Genomic DNA, 17,455 nt, shown 5'->3' with positions numbered 1-17,455 from the left:
TCCACTGCCTCTTTTTGGACAATTGATTTGGCCCAGTAATAGATGATATAAAATAGTAAATTTGATGTACACATCTACATGAAAAAAAAAATACAATGACCTATATATATCAAATGAAAACTTTTTTTCTTTTAATATAATTACATCACATTCATGTAACTGTACAGAGACCTTATTAATCTAGAGTTATTTGAAAGACTGATGCTGTTCCAATGTCACTTGTGCTTTATATATGTATTTAAACCATACTAGCCTTTCTGAGCAACATTCAAATTTGTTTCTCTTTATAATAAGCTTTCTTCTGTAATGATTGTTTTAAGAGTGCCATCTAGTGTCTAAAGCTTTTCAATACGAGTTGTGATTTGTAAGTTAATGCACAGTTTTATTGAATGATTGCATCATTGTTTTATATTAAACTGGTGGAATAGTTTAATAGGAAAAATGTAATTTTCAAGCAAGTATAAGGAAAAGGAATTCAGGTTTTTAATATAATGAGAAAACATTAATTTCAGCTATGTTACTGTTGTATTTAACTACTTTAAAGTAGTTGTGTGTTTGAGGTCTTCATGTAGCATTCTTGAAATGAAATTTTTTTTTTTTCTTCTTGTGTGTCCTCTTAACGTTCAGTTAGTATCTTGTCAGGCTCTAGATTAATTTTTAATACAGAAACAAAAAATATTATTTCCCATGGCCTAATAACCTATATATATGCCTTCTAACAGTTACAGAAAGACAAATGTGTGCATTAAGAAACTGGCCATTGTAGATATGTGCTCAGGAACTTGCTTTTCGTTAATGTATGGTTAATGTTGTGGGAGATTATCGATTTTAAAAAAAAAAGTCTTGCTATAAAATGTTTATACACTAAAAAAAATTAAAAGGAAATATTTTGGTTTTGCATGTTTTGTTTAATGTCTGAAATATGCTAAATTGTAAAACAAAATTTTGCACAGATAATTTCCTGATCAGTGATTTGTATGTGAAGAGACAGTGTACATACGAATCCATTATTTTCTCTCAAGAAGGACCTGCAGTCTACTTATTCAGGCAGGACATCTTTAATAGTATGTTATGTTAAAATCAATTTTAGCAGATAGTGGAAGGGCCACTGTTTCAAACCTTCTTTTTTGTTCTAAATTCTGTATTTTTTTTATGAATGTTGTGTTCTGATTTCTATTTCAGGAACTTCAGCTCAGGAGGAAGATGAAAGATAGTGTTGCTGAAGAACATTTATATTTGGATTTTTCCCATCAGTACAGAGATAGTATCTTTCCTCTTCATACATCTATTTCACTGTTTTTGCTATCCTACTGTGACTGCAAATTATTCAAAATTTTCTTAGTGCCAACTAGTGAAGATGTGGATGATAAGTTTGTGACAAAAAAACTTCTTGGTGATCTTGAGGTCCATTTAATCTCCAGATGTCAGCTTCCAGTGGTTGTGCAGAGCTGCTGTTTACCTGCTGTCGTCGTGAAAGATGGCAAGTTCTGCAGAGCTGGGCTTTCTGTTGTCTTAAGGCATATAATACAGAAAACATACGAGGCAGATCCATCTAAAAAGTATGTTTTGGAACTCTTAGGCTTTAAGAAGACCTGCTTAAAAGCCTGTGCTGAAGTGAGTGCATCTCTTTCTCTTAGATACATTAATAGGGTTTTCCATAAGTATTAAGTACTCTGGAGTAGACTCTTAATATTGATGGAAACTAAGTTATTTTAGTAAGAAACTTAATTTGCTTAGAAAATGAAATTTCCTTAATGGAGAAGTATCTCTATTTTGGCACAAAGATGAAAAAGAATTATTTTTCAAGATACTACTTTTTAGCAGCACAGGAAGAACCTTAAGATTAAAAAAAATAGGTCAGATCTGTTTCATGTCTAGCAGTGTAGTTTGAATAAGTTATAAAGTACAGCTCTTGCAGTTTGAAGTAAACATAAGAAATACCTAATTCATTGCTATTTTAGATTTCAAGAGCACCGTGTACTGTTAGCCTTCATCACTGCCAAGGCGGACTGCTGGCTTATGTTCAGCTTATGCTTGCCAGGATGTCCTGGGTCTTTTCAGCAGAGCTGCTACCTGGCCAGGTAGTCAGTCCCTAGCCTGTACCATTAAGGGGTTTAGTCCATCCTAGGGGCAGGATGTTTTACTGAGTTTGATGTCAGTTCCTGTCAGTCTGTTCTCTAGCCTGTGCAGGCCCCTGTGAACAGCAGCTCTTTCTTGGAGTTTGACGACTGCTCCGCTCAGCTCACTTTCATCCTTGATGTGAGTGTATTCCGTCACCCCTCCAGGTCATTAGTAAAGATAATTAAATAGGATAGGCCTCAGCATAGAGCCCTAAAGAGCTCCACTTCAAACTGACCATCAGGGTAGAGTGTGAACCATTAACCGCTACTACCCTTTGAGTTGCTATTTCAGCCAATTTATCACACAGCAGTTTACTCATCTGGTGACGCCATCTAGACTTGCTTTCCTCACTCCTCTCAGGAGAATATTGAAGTCCACTATTTCATGATCGCTACATCCATGGTTGCCATTAATTACTGTGCCTCCCACCCAATTCATCCCTGTTGGCAAGTAGCAGATCTGGGGAAGCATATCCCTGTGTTAGTCCATCTAGCACTAGCATAAAGAAATTGTCCCTGACAACCTCCAGAAACCTCTGGTTCTAATCTCTTCTTGGAACTGCTGGAAAACTTGATTCCATATTTCAGATGGCTACAAAGTGAGTAAACTGAACAAGACAAGAGTTTAGAACTTTTAAAACCTTTAAGTACAGATAATAAGAAAAAGAGGACAAGGATAAGAACATAAAAAAAAAAGTAATTTTTTTCAGGTGCTGTTTGGTTAGTCTAAAGTTTTTTTTGATGTTGCATGCTAAAAAACCGCTAATAATACAATGCATTTCTGTAAAATAAATGTGCTCAAAATCTGTTTGGTGTAATCTGGTTTTATTACCAGCACTTGGTAGAGATGATGTATAAACTGGTCACAGCTTTGCTGCTTCTGAGTTACACAGCCACCCTAATCTTATGCCAATAATAAAGAATAAAACTATGCTGTATTGGGTAACTATTCATTCTGTTATATCTACGATTTAGCTTCCTAATTCTGCTATTGCAAAAATAATACAGAATATCTGAGCTTATAAAATTATCAAAGAATTTATTTAAAGCTGGAATTTCTTTGCTTAAAGTGGACAAAAAGGTACCCTGGATTTTGTTTCTCTTTCTGCGGAGACATTAATTATGTACATTTATCTGACAGGTTAGCCAGTGGACCAGACTTTGTGAGATCAGCATACCTCTGGCTGTTGAAGGATTTTTGACAGCGTCTCCTGAGCACTGTCATACTATTCCTCCTGACATTTTACGGCTTGAAAGGAAGCTTGGAGAACCTGTCCGAGTACATAATGATGACAAAATTCGAAGGCAAAAACTTCAACAGCAGAAGGCAGGTGCCAAGGCTGCAGTGCCTGTACTTGGTAAAGAAGCAACAGAGGAAGGAGAAACAGTAGAAATGCATCACCGTCCACTCCCAAGTGTGGAACTGAGCATAGCTTTCTCCAAGTTACTTGTCCAGGAGGAAGTATCAGGTGCAGTTAACAGGGAGGCCCCTCACATCAGGAGAACAAAAACCTCTGACCTTCCGCTTTTGGACCACGTTTTTGCAGAAGGGCTTTATTTTACCTTGGCAGATATAGTGCTTTTGCCGTGTATCCATCAGTTCTTGGTAAGACAAAAAGTTCTGTAAATATTGAGTACTGTATAAGTTTGGGGTTTTTTTTTAAGAACTGGAAAGTTGTAAAATTCAAATTTTTTTAAAATTTAAAATACATTGTGACATTTGCAATGTGAACTTAACCCGAAACAGAAGATTTGTCTTTGTTTTTGTGCAAACAAAAAACAGGGATTGGTGAGATCACCAAAATTACTTTTAAATACGTAGCATATTGATACTTAGTAAACACTGTTAACTGTTAAAATATTATGCTGAAATATTTTGGCATGAAGTTGCCCAGAAAATTCCTTCTTGAAAATACTTTAAATGGACACTTAAAGTTCATTCTGATATGCATAAAGCAAAAGTAGGTAAGCATGAACCTATTTTTAAATTTTAACAGGAGGGAGGGTTGAGAATGATATAATAATTTTAAAATACTAGAAGGGATATCGACCATGAGAGATTTAAAATGGACACTTAAAGTACATTCAGTATGCATAGAAAAAAAGTAGATAAGCATGAACCTATTTTAATTTTGATTTTAGTGTACTACGGGCAAGGCAAAATGAATTCCTACCCAGTTTGTTGTACTTTTACTACATGGATATTATCTGAATTGGAATTCTTTTCAACAAAGACTTGAAACTTTATGTGACTTTATCTTGACATGGACAGATATGCCTAAAAGAAAACAAGTACCTTCTAAGAAAGTAAGAATGCCTTTTAGGGAGGCAGTGAATGGAGAGAAATTCAGGTACTGTGGTGGCTTTTTAGAGGTGTAAATCCTTGGCTTTCCTAACCCATACTAGAGCTGAAAAGGTACTGGGGTACTGACTGGGGAAAGGCTTCCAAAAGCTCATTTGTTTATGCTCCTGGTATGTAATTTCTTGAGGATTTTTTTTTTGTCTACAAATATTTCTTCCTAAAATACGTTGTGCTATGACTTCTGATTTGCTTATTTGTCCTCATAATAGATTAATTATTCCTAATCTCTGCTGTTGTTTTCTTCTAGTTCCTAGGAATGACTTCATTGGTTGGGAGGAAACATTCCCGTGTATCAAGCCCTCCCACAAAATAAGCCAGTTTCATTGCACATCTATAGATAAAGATGGGTGCCTAGGACACCACAATGCCTACATATCAGCAAAACTTACATTCTTCTGTGCAGTTTTGTATTCTTCTTCAAGCAAGGACTGATCACTGTGACCCCACTCAGAAATGAGGTGTTATGTCTAGGGAGCCAGCTTCTTTGGGATGTGCTTCAGCCCATGAAACTTCAATAATCTGTAGTTTCGTCATTCACGCTATTGTTGCTACTAAACTGTCTTCTACAATTTGCGGAAAGTCCTTTGTTTACTGCAGTGAAAGGAGAAGTTTCTTGGAAAACATTACATTGCTAGAAGCTCTTGAGAGTAATGTTCATAACTGAAAAGTTACAAGTCTCCTTGCAGTCCTATGAGATTGGCTGCTTTTTTTTTTTTTCCTGATAAAATCTTGTGTTACATGTATGGTCTAATAACATACAGATAGCAAGTTCATACTTTCCTTTAGGGGAGTGTGTAAGTACTTTGGGAATGCCAAGAGCGTGGTCTATTCAAAGATGCCTTTGTCTCTATTCTCGTTTGCAGTCAACCTAGCACATTCCTAATACTGAACAAACATCAATGAGCTGTTTTCAATTGTCTTCATCCTTGTCTTTTTCCTCCATATCAAGATGGTTTCACAGCACATTGAGGAAACTCAGTGTATGCTAGCAAAGTAATATGGAAACTTATATAGTGGATATAGGCAAAATTTTATTGTGAGTGTAGGACTATTGTGTGTCTAGTGATGCGTGTAGAGTTCTCAAAAGGTGTCACAGTCTGTATGCAGATGAATTTGAAAACTTCGAAGAGTTTCACCAAGATAAAACAGGAAAAGCACTGGTACAGCTGGCAGTCAGGCCACCACATAGAATGTGGAAAACTGGGGAATAAATATTTGTTCCCTGACATAGAATATCATTATAGAAACATTGTCACAAGTGGCAAAGTTGATTTTTAGAAATTCCTGCACTCCAGGATGCAGTTTGCCAAGCTGTTGGTTGTGTCAACTTGTCTGTAATTTGAATCAGTAGAATGTTCATGTCTCTGTGCCTTTAGGTCAGTGATCGTTAAAAGCTCATTTCACTCCTCTTGTAGGGGAGAGCTTTAGTCACTTGGTTATTGAATCTTTTGTGGTGGATCTCTCACTTTGTACAAAATTTATCTGGGCCTGAAAAGGAGGTTCCATGTGCATGTGTGGTGGTGGCTGGGTTTTTTTAGCACTTATCTAGTAAGTGCCAGTGTCTTGCAGATACAAATATCTTAACATCAGGATTAGGAAAATATATCAAAATATGTTTTGAGCCTAATAAAGCCATGCCATTTGATTTTTATTTCCTACTTTTTTTTTTTTTTTTTTACACTCCCCCAGCCCCCTTTTCTCACCTCTGGAAAGAGGTAGGGCTTAGTAGTGCAAGTGACTTGAACTCAGCTTCAAAAGCAGTTTTATAGTGGGGAAAAACTTCTGTGGCAAGACTGTGTGAGAGTCTTGCTCAGCACAATCTGTGTACTTAGTTTTATGAGGATGTATACACAGAAAAGAATTAAGGAAATGACATCTGTGTCTTTATTTCCCGTGACAATAAAATGATACAACGAGTTTGCCTGCTACCAGTGTTCCTGCAGTTCCTCTGTGAGATTGATAGCTGGTGTCTGTTGCCAGGAAGAGCTCTGAGTGAAGTTGGTATTTGCATTTTGATTTTGCAAGTTTTGTTGCCAAATTTGCCTTATGGTGTTTGAAAACAAATGGAATTCCTGGAGAAGATGCTGTCAGTCAGATTCAGAGAAACAATCCCTAAAATCAAGATAATTACTAGCGAGCATTAATATGTGACAGATGTCCAATTTGTAATTTCTTTAACCAAGATCATCATCCTCAGTGGATTTCTGAATAATGAGAGCAATGTGGGAGTCTAGAGTAGGTTAATATGACTATGTTTGAATTAGGATGAAGATTTATTTTACAGAAATGGTTATTAATTCATCGCTGCTTTGTTTGTTTTACAAATCACGTAACTGAGGAATAACAGCAACTTCCGTGTAGATGATACTGAACACATGTAGTAAGACAAAATGCTTTCCTATTATTTTAAAAACTTTAGTATATTTCAGTCGTCTTTATTTTTCCAAAGTCTTTTTTAATAGGAGGAGCATAACTTTTTACAGTAATGTTTGATTTACTGGTGATAGGCATGAGAAGATTCTTGGATCAGATGCTTAATTGATTTCAGCCATCCAATTGAAATTATTCTGTAGATGTACTGGAGCAGCTGAGAATGCTATATTTATTTGCTTTTCATGTGTGACACTTGAGACCTGGTGATTTGCAGCTTACAGACTATATATTGTATAATACATTTGCGGTAGCTCGCTCTAAGGGTTGTCCTAAAAAGCTGGCTTTCAATTTCATTTTTACCTATATTATAAGAGCTCTGGGGTAATATTGCTTTATTTCTGTTCTCTGGTGAATGATCATTTTCTAAGTAATTATGCCTTGATTCCTACAGTTATCATCAAAATTGAATAACTTGCTTCTGAAAGCTTTTTGCAGACAAGGGATTGAAACTGCTGTTGTTGATGGAAGTGCCAGAGTTTAATTCCGTATTAAAATGTTATTTATCACTTATATAACTGGACTTCCTGGATTGTGTTTAAAAAAATCATTATAGTTGCACTTACACTTTGCTTTAAGGGTGTGAATAATAATGAAGTCTTCAATAGCTACGTGTCTGGAAAGTATCATACAATAAATAGGAGGAGACCTGACTAGCTGATTGTAATTATAATTACCAAAAGTAAGATAATGAAGCTGAAGAGTTGTTTTTCATTACCTCATTCCATTTCTGTTATCTTTCTGAGGTTAGCTTTGTTAGACTTTCTATGAGTTGTAACTGTTTAAAATTAACAGAAGAATAACAAAAGCTCTGTTCTCCATCTGGGAGAAACCACTATTCACTTTTTAAAATACAATTTAGAACATTTGTTATCCTGTGCCTCTTAGAATTGCTTTCCAAAAGACTTTTTCCTTAACTGAATTAATGTATTTCTGTCTGTGTTACTGTTAGGATATTGAATTAGATACTAAAATTACACAGTTCATCCTCCTCTTGCTCCTTTAGCTATTACTAATTACTTGTGATTACCCTAAGAACATTATAAACACAGCATGCAAGAAAGCTGCTTGAAATTTCGTGCCATTTCAAGTGTTCTTTACCAATTTCTATTTCCACACTGAGGACAGATATTTGGAGGAGCACACAGCCTTTTCTGCCTTTTCCTGTAATCACAATTTTTAATTTTCTGCTTAAAGCAGGCGCAGCATCACAGAATAGTTGAGGTTGGAGTCTGCCTCTGAGATCATCTTGTCTAAGTGCCCTGCTTGGAGCAGATTCTACTAGACCTGATTACCTAGGGTCATGTCCAGTCAGGTTTGAGAGTCTCTAAGGATGGAGACTTCACCACCTCTCCTGTAAGAGGGTGGTCTTTACTGTTCAAAAACATTTGGGAACCTGAACAAAAATTACTGAAGTTCACCAAATGCATCCTTCTGAAAATTAGCTGGTCGTCATGTAAAAATGTGATTTGGGTATCTTATTTTGTAGTATGTCCATTGTATTCTTACTTAAGAATTTCTTTTTTTTAACGCTTAAAATTCTAGTTTCTATTGGAGGCCACTTCATCTCACCATCATATATACTTAATTCAGGAAAGAAATACACAGTTACCTTTGTTGTATAAAAATATGAAGTTAGGATGGTAAAAAATTTTGAGTAAATACATGACTTAAAAAAAAGTTTTGGATTCAGTGCTAGTAAAAAACCACAGATGTCACAGATGTAGTGCAAAGGCTTCAGTAAAGACAAGGGTCAATGTATGCCTGTGCCTGTTTTGCTGTTATCACATAGTCAAAGGTATTTCAGGCTTGCAGTTGCTGGCAAATCAGCTGTCAGTGGATGAGCTTTTAAGGGCTTCAGGGTGCCTGTGGGAAAGACAAGCGTTCAGGTACCATGATGTCTTGCTTAGAGTTCAGTATTCATTGCAACTTACTGGGTAGTTTTTTTTGTTTGGTTGGGTTTTTTTGGGTTTTTTGTGTGATTACCAACCAAAATTAATCATTCCTTTGTTAGGAAATAGATAATTAATAATATTATTTAAATTGTGTTTTCCTGTTACTGACTGAAATTATGATTTAAAATTTCATCCTATTAAGCAAATGGGAATTGCAGGTAAAGTCTAAATGGCCAGTTGGTAATTCCACCTGCAGGCCTGAGCTCTTAACTAGATAGCTTTTTGCATTACCATCATGCTGTGAGTAAGCATACTCGGCATGGAGCAGAGCTCACTTCTGTAGTTCATGCCTTCTTGTGGCTTGTAGGAAGAAATTTTCAGTAGCAAGTAACCTTTCCATATTTTTTCCAGGTTTCCAGTAAAAAACAAGGCAAAAATCTGGTAAATTTGCCTCTAATAACCGCTTGGTATCGAAGAGTTCAAGAAGTACCTGGAGTAAAGCAAGCTGCTGGCAAATGCAGTATGGAGCTTCTCCAGCTTCCAGGGTTGATGTCTGCTCCAGAGGAACCGCTACAAGAATTCTCTTCAGTTCCTGATGAAATAGAAGAGGAGAATGAAGACAGTCATTTTATAGGTGGTCCAAGGCCAACTATGACTAAGTTAATGGTAATTGAAGCTTTTTAATGAGTTATTTTTAATAGTAATATTCTGCTTGATTTGGAATAGGTGAAATTTATTAGAATTATGGAAGCTAAGTCTACCTTTTGCCTGTCTTCTATCTGATATGCATTGACTTACACGTGATTTTACTTTTTTGTTCTGTTATGATATTTGATCGATTCAGGAATTGAGCAAAGATAGGACTGCTGGAAGCCCTATCAATAATTCTGAATAATCAAAGTAACTTTCTGTTTGAATTGCAATATTGTATTCCTGTTTTAAAGATATTTATATAAAGGATGACAAACCCCGTAGCTTTTATATTTGACTTCATTGTTCTATCATTTCTGTTGGGTTTTTTGCTATTTGATTAGAGCTTTGAACATCTGGGAATTCTAATGAGTTTTGTTAAAGAAAACTCTTCATCACGTTCTATAACTCTCAGTATTTTTTACATAGAGGCTGACAGCATTTCCTAAAGAAAATTAACAGGGCTTTCTTGTGAAGGTGAGAGAAATACATAATTTGAATCCCGTATAATGCAGTGTCAGTTGCCTATTTAGTTTCAGTTAGGCTGAAAGTGTTGCACAGTTTGATCTGATGCCATTAGATTCAGTGGGAATTTTGCTACCAACTTCAGTGGGTAAAGGATCAGAGTCTTAATATTTTCCCCCCTTTCACATAGGAAAATGGTATTGAAGCAAAATTTTCTCCTCATCCGTGCCCCAGCTGGACCCTAGACTGGACGAGTCTACCATCAGCCGTCAGTCCTGGAGAAGGTAAGAGTTTTTATGTATGTGTGCATGTATTTAACAAGTGCCGCCTTCTGGTGAAGCTACTTAACTGTTTCATAGGAAAATATGTCACTTTTCAATTTACTTCAGAGCTCTGTAAAACAGGTAAGCAGTTTGAAATCTGTTTTAAAATTCAGTCTGTTTGGGACACATCGTGAGATGACTTCCCTCAGGTCATCAACAGCTGGTGACCAAACAGGGAATAAAAGCTTGACTTTGATTCCTGAACCATATTTTTTCCCCTACTGTTTCTTCCACCCAAGATCACAGTGATGCTGATGCCATTTTCTGATTTAGGGAAACTCCGAACGGTTGTGCTTTTAGTCCAGGAGCAACAGAGTCGCGTAGGACAAAAAGAAATTTCCTGACATGAGAATTGATTTTGCTTGTCAGTTGGATACATCTGCATGCTTACCTCTGCTGTTCTAAGTGGTACTGTTCTCTGTTTCCTGATTCTTTTGCTGGTATAGCCTACTCATTGTTATATGAATTGAATTCTCAATATTTTGCTGCTAAATCCTACCTGGCACACTAAGAAAAGTCATTGAATTTGACAGGGTTTTGAACTGGATTTGAGTAGTACAGTTCAAGTTTTCAAACAGATTACCCCTGTAACTGGTAAATAAATTTCTTCTTACTGATGCTCATAGCAGTTGAGACAAAGGAGATAATGTTTCAGTTAAAACTCGCTTTGTTTTTTATCTACAGTAAATTTAACTTGCTGGCAAATCTTAATTTAATAGCATACATGATATACTTTCTTTGCTGTATCTCAGCTTAGCTCAGAATTTGTGTTATATGTATGTGGAAGTTCTGGGATTGAATTATTCAGTCTGTGAGTCTAATTAGACCACCTTGCTGTCACAGCTATTTACTACAGAAAAGAATTACTGATGATTGCAGTTCTAATGTATTATTTAGATTATACATTTAATTTAGGTTTTTTGATAGGGGTTATTTGCTGTTGCAAAACTAAAGATTATGACATCATGATTTGCATTTCTTTTGCTTAGTCATATTTTCTGAAGCAGAACGAGATAGAACAGACTATTTCCGTTGGAAGGGTCCTACAGCGATCGTCTAGTCCAACTGCCTGACTTCAGGCGTGACCAAAAGTTAAAGCATGTAGTTAAGGATATTGTCCAAATGCCTCTTAAACACTGACAGGCTTGGGGCATTGTTCACCTCTCTAGGAAGCCTGTTCCAGTGTCTGACCACCCTCTCAGTAAAGAAATGCTTCTTCATGTCCAGTCTAAACCTCCCCTGGCGCAGCTTTGAACTATTCCCACATGAAAACCTCTGTTAGTTCTAGTCCTGATGCAATTTTAAAAAGGTATTTGGTTGACCAAAATAGAGTCATGTTTACATGACATTTAAGTGTTTTAAATTTCTGTCATTATGTCAATTACTTTTAAAATATTTGGCTTCTAAAGTTGTGTGTATCAGCCTTGATACATGTGTTAACTTGTAAGCCTTTGTGAGCATCTGGATGGTATTTGAAACATTGCAAAATATCCCCAAATACAGTATCTTAGTGCCCTCTGTAACTGTTGATAATCTGTGATATTGTGGTTGTTGAGGTGTTACAAACTTTCAGTTTTGGAAGGAATTTAACACAAAATATTCAATGTATTTCAAAATGTATTGTAAATGCTGGTTTCTGTTCTAATTTACTGTATAAAAACTTGACCAGTACTTTAACTGTATTTTTTTCTAAGTGTCTTTTCCAAATATATGTTTAGTTCAGAAGTATGTTGATATCATTTATTAAATACAGAAGCCAAAACCCCTCAGCGCTTGTTGTTTCTTCCAAATCATACAGTGTATAAAGATTTACCCCCACGCACACAAACTGTCTATCTGGCTAAATGCATCTCTTCATATTGAAAAATTAAATTGTGCAAAATCTCAAAAGAAAATGTAGTATTTCCAAGTTATATCAGAGGCAGATACTGGAAACTTGTATGCTATTAAAATATTTAATGAATGAAATACTTATTTGCAACAAATACTTCAGTTGGCAGTAGACACAACTTCCAGGTCCTAACAAAGCTCAGTGCTTGATTGTGTTGAGCTTTCCATAGAAGTAGATACAGTTGTAAATACGTACAGACACTAAAAGAAGAGGGTGGCAGGTCAGAATATAAAAGTGTAGGTGGTCACAATGTGAGACTAAAGGAAAATGAGATACTTGCATGAGCATTATAGGGAAATAATCACACGGCATATGTCAGCATAGAAAATGTTTTCATTTCTTCCCTGACAAGGTGGTGGCTGAAATTTTGTGAAGAGGGCTTGTTGAAATAAGAATACTAAATGGAAATAGTGTGTTACTGCTGATTAAATGTGAGGTTTGGGAAAGAGGAGGTTATATTTAATTAGATTTGTGACCAACAAAGAAATGGGGCATCTTTTCTCTTCAGTTCCTATTAGGCAACAGTAGAAAGAATTTTTTAATCATTTTGGGAACTTCAGTCAACCCTGGGGTCTTTGCTTCTGTTTCTGGTCTTCTCTGTGTGAAACTGTCCCTTGTCTTCAGGTTAATTTCCTATTAGCTGCAAAGGCTTTGTGGATATCAAGATCAGTTTGACTGGTCGTGATTAGAGGTGCTTCCTTTAGGCTCACCCAAAGCACATTAAAGGCAAGGGGAACGTGTGTGTATGTGGGAGTGGGGAGTGATAACCCTTGGCGCTGCTTTATTATGATGATAATATATGGGCATGTAAGTCTTTCGTACTGTCATTTTTTCATCAAGCATTGTGCTCACTGTGAAACAGAAAAAGGGAGAAAAGTTAAGTATTTTAACATGAATATTTTTTTCTTTAAAAGAGCTTTTTATTTGTTTTTTACTCAAGAATGAGAAATAACTGACCCACAGTGTCACAAACCCTTACTACTTCTATCATAAGTTGAAATACTTGTTAAGTAGGAAGTACTTAGAAGAAGAAAAGTGCTTTATTTGTGGTATCTCATTCTGAAATTACCAGCTGGACTGACAGAGTGTACGTGTGATAGTATTTACTTAGACAGGTAGTGGTTAGCTGTGAACAAATTTATACTGTTCTTTCCAAAGTGTGAAACTGCTCACCGAATGAACATATCAAGTAGTAAACTACATTCTGTAGGCTTGTGAGTGATGCCCTCTTGCTCATAAAAATAGTTTTTCTTAAGTAAAGAAATTGTAGTAGGTCAGAAAAGAGCTCCTCTAGCTGAAATGTGACTTACTGTTGGGCGAATGTGGATAGACCACTATAATAAAAAACTGGGAGTGTATGCACAGTAGGAGATAGAGGGTTCAATTACAGAATCTGCGAAGAGTTTGAGGTGGAGAAAGTGAGTTTAAAAAAAATGTAGGCAAATAAAGTTAGATCAAGATAAATGAATGCATTTTACAAGTGCAGCCTGCTCTTACCAATTAATGGAAGACAGGTAGCCCTTTAACTTTGTAGTTGGTTCTGTTCATAGGGCCAGTTTTTCCTAAACAAGTGCATTTTAATGGATTGTGTGTAAACACAACTCCCAATGAAGCATGTCAAGTATTTTATATACTTTGTTATTCCTAGTAAGTAATTGATTGATTCCTACTATTGAATTGATTTGGACAAGTGTTTGACTTGGAGGGGCAATTTTCCGTGTATGTATTTAAAAAAGCCAATATGGAAAGAGAAAAGGTCTTTCACATCTTCTGTGTCCAGCGCACAGGTGTAAGAAAGGGTGCTAATCCATTGCAAGGCAATGCATACCTGCCTGGCTGAAATGCAGAACGACTCTGATCAAGTTTGATTGATTTATGCTTGCTTTGTGATTAGTAGCAAGTTGATGGCCAAATTAAATGACTATATAAAACTGTCACAGAAAGGTTAGCCAGAATAAAATGATACCCTGATTGATACTTGCCCCTTGTCTGCGCTCAAGTCTTCAGACTTTTGAGAAAGTTACTAGCTTTTTAGAATGATTACCTTTTTAAAATAAAGCGAAATTTGGCGAGCCCAACATCTACTATTCAGGGATAAGGCTGTCCCTTAAATGCTTGTTGAAGAGAGATTTGTTACCTTGATTTATCAGCCACAGAATAATTCATAATATACTGTAAATGTATAAAGAGAAGCAGAATTCAGGAAATACAGGTATATAATATTTAAAAGGTTGCCTTTATGTTGCCTTCTTTTCCTAAATAATTTATGTCAGCTGAGAGTTTTGATCTTCAGTGCTTTTCCTTTTTTTGAGGCCTGCTTTTATTAATAGCAGTATTTTAATATACGCATGAATATAAATCTTACTAAAGGTGCCATATTTAGTTATTTATGTACATATAGAGTACAGAATGTTCACATTAGAAATAGAGAGCTTGTCTGGATTACAGAAAGAATAGTGACATGAGGATGAAGCTCTTCTTGCTGTGCCACCTTTCTTTATGTCTGTTAGTGCTGATATTTTTTTCCCAAAAGGAAATGCTAAATTTTTGGGATTGGGAAGTTTTATTTGTCAAAAACATAAGTGACACTGAACGTAATTTCTGATGAATGGTCACCTCAAATCATTTGACTATAATAAGAAATTGTGAGTAAGTCTAGTATGTGGCTTTGAGAATTGACATTGCAATATGTATTATTTTTAAACAAATTGCTTGTGAATTCAGAATATGGAAAGATGGAAATTTCCACTGTCTTTGTGTTTCACTGGTGGGGGGGGGGGGGAAGCAAGCTCTTGACAGTATATGTCTGCAGGGGAATTGTTTGTCACAATGTCTTATCCTCTTTAAAAACACATCATTGAAACCCCAAGGCAGTGAAACTTGCTTCCCTCCAGAAGTAGGATCTTTGTGTTCCAGAATTGTCGCATGGAACTAATGCTCACATTTTCTTTGTGGCATTAATTATTTCCAAACCAAGTTTTGTTTTTAACCTACTGTCCAACATAACATAGGGTTACTGTAATAGACATCTTTTTCTGGCAGAAAGAAAAATGAATTACAGATATTTGGCTGACACTTTGTTGCACTGGAATTGTTAAAATATCTTACAAACACAAGAGTGTTTTCCTTCATTGGCAAAAATGAATCTGCTAAATAAAAATTCACTGGGATATGGACCTCAAAAATGTTTTATAGTTGGACAACCATTGATCTTGGAGATCCCATTTATGTATATTATTCCAAAGCAATTTGGTTTGTCTTCTGGGGTCAGCTCTCAAGAACTGAGTTCATTCATCATAAGTGCTTTGCAAATACTGAGTACTTGTGTCAGTAATTTGTTACTCTGCACAGTCTCTCTCCATACCTACTCTCCTTTCTTCTCTGTACATAGACACTGATTTTATAGGACTTTTTATAAGAAACTTGCATTAGGTTTTGAGAAGGTATTTCTAAATAAAGTATGCAGAGGAATGCATTTCAATAGTTTTACTTCCTCATCTGCTCAAGTTTTTTTTTCCATTTACAAATTAACAATACAGATATAGTGTGGCTTAGGACCCACAGTTCCTTCATCAAATGACAAATTAGCACAATCAAAACAAGTTTTCCTGTGATGCCTGTTCATCAGGTTTGACCAATGTCACCGTTCAGAGTGATATCCAGTCTTGATTTCCAGTGTGCATAACTTATGGATTAAGGCATCAGCTAATTTGTCTACAGTTGAGATAAAACCTCTGGTCTTTCTTTGAAGACTAAATATACAAGTAGTTGTGAGGGTATTTTTAAAATTAATTTACCTATTTACTACGATGTTGTTTTGTAAAATGACTTCTCAGGTCCCCAAACACTCCCTAGCCCCCTACCTCGCCCAATAACTCTATTACCTTTTATCTGGACGGGATCTGAAATACTAATCTAGTAACAAATGCCCCTGTATTCTATTTCTTTAGATCAGTAGCAGTCTCTAAACTCATCAATTCATACGTTTTAAAGCTAGATAGACACTATCATCTATACCTATCTCCAGCCTGGTTCTGGGTATAAGCTAAATTCATAATTGCATGTATCAAGCACAAAGATTCATAGAATAATAATAATGTTTAAAAGATATGTGGTTGAAGAAAGACTTGTTGGTTCACAATGTAATTTTATTTCTCTAGAATGGAGATTAAATTGTAAATTAGATATTCTGAAGTGAAAGAATAAGTCATGAAGGACAGCAGTTTTTCAGAAGAGCTTCTGTTCAACATGCCGGGTAGACCAACAAGAATAAAACAATGTTTACAATTTTAGTTTAGAAACATCTTCAAAACTTAAGTACTTTTAAATAACACGGGCTAGAAAAATAACAATAACACAAAACATGGTGTTATAGTTCTGTGGAATTAACTGATGTTTTGATTAAGCGGTCTTAATGGTATACCATACAACAATGCTGGAGGATCAGTGTTAGCTTCAGCTTACAGAACTGATATTAAGTAAAAGATACTTTAATGTAGTGTGGCCTCTCAACAGGGAAGATACAGAGGCTTCTTAACTTGGCAGAAGAAAATTTTGAAATATTGTCAGCCCTCATTTATCATATACAAAAATACCTTAACTGAAAGGTGGGAGGAGACATCAGTGAGCTGTGATGAGATTCTTGGTTTGATCCATCAACCATTGAAAAGCTGGGCTTCCCACTGAGTTCCCTGTATTTTGGACATAATGTTGATTTCTTGAGTTTTGCCCCTATACCAAATGACTGTCAACCGTTTTCTAACTTCATGTGATTAAAGATTACTGAGGTTTTAATGGTTGTTGCAATTTTTTAAAATTTTTTTTTTTTTTACAACATTGAAGGAAAACAGCATTAAATTATGTCATTATCTTTTAGCCAATTTAAAAGTTTGTGATTCTGGGTCCATATTAAAATTGTTTGTAATTGGTAACAGAACTGACTAACATAACTGTGGAATAAATGCTTTATTAGATGCAGAGTTATTTGATTTGAAATTGTTGTCAACATTGGTTCAATATATCCAGGTTGCTTCTAGGATTATTTTGTGAAGATAGGTCACAGTTATTTTATTTTATTTTGTTCTGCTTTTTATATTAGTATTACCCTTGGAATATTTTAGACTTGAGAGATGCTTTCTGAGATGAGAATACATGATGCTTAAAAATCAAAGCCGTTTTAGAGAGTCTGATATTTTATTAAAATTTTTGCTAATCAAGAGATGCAAATTATGTGTTTTACTTTAAATGTTAAAAGCAACAGTGTTGCTAAAATGAGATCC

General features: G+C 35.6%; 1 protein-coding gene across 5 annotated transcripts in view; it reads left to right on the top strand.

The window, feature by feature from the left end:
- The window catches only part of GSTCD (glutathione S-transferase C-terminal domain containing), a 72,970-nt gene that overhangs the window by 8,148 nt on the left and 47,367 nt on the right, over positions 1–17,455 (top strand). For 4 of the 5 annotated variants that reach the window (XM_075751500.1, XM_075751502.1, XM_075751499.1 and 1 more), the window contains exons 2-5: positions 1,183–1,614; positions 3,262–3,726; positions 9,219–9,473; positions 10,153–10,246. In XM_075751500.1, coding sequence (XP_075607615.1) covers positions 1,204–1,614; positions 3,262–3,726; positions 9,219–9,473; positions 10,153–10,246 — 1,225 coding nt within the window. In that variant the 5' untranslated portion in view covers positions 1,183–1,203. The remainder of the gene's footprint in view (positions 1–1,182; positions 1,615–3,261; positions 3,727–9,218; positions 9,474–10,152; positions 10,247–17,455) is intronic. The other variant, XM_075751504.1, reaches the window with a different exon arrangement.

This window comes from Balearica regulorum, chromosome 4 (assembly GCF_011004875.1).
Source record: "Balearica regulorum gibbericeps isolate bBalReg1 chromosome 4, bBalReg1.pri, whole genome shotgun sequence".
Classification (NCBI taxonomy): Eukaryota; Metazoa; Chordata; class Aves; order Gruiformes; family Gruidae; genus Balearica; species Balearica regulorum.
This window is presented reverse-complemented; position numbering and strand designations above follow the sequence as displayed.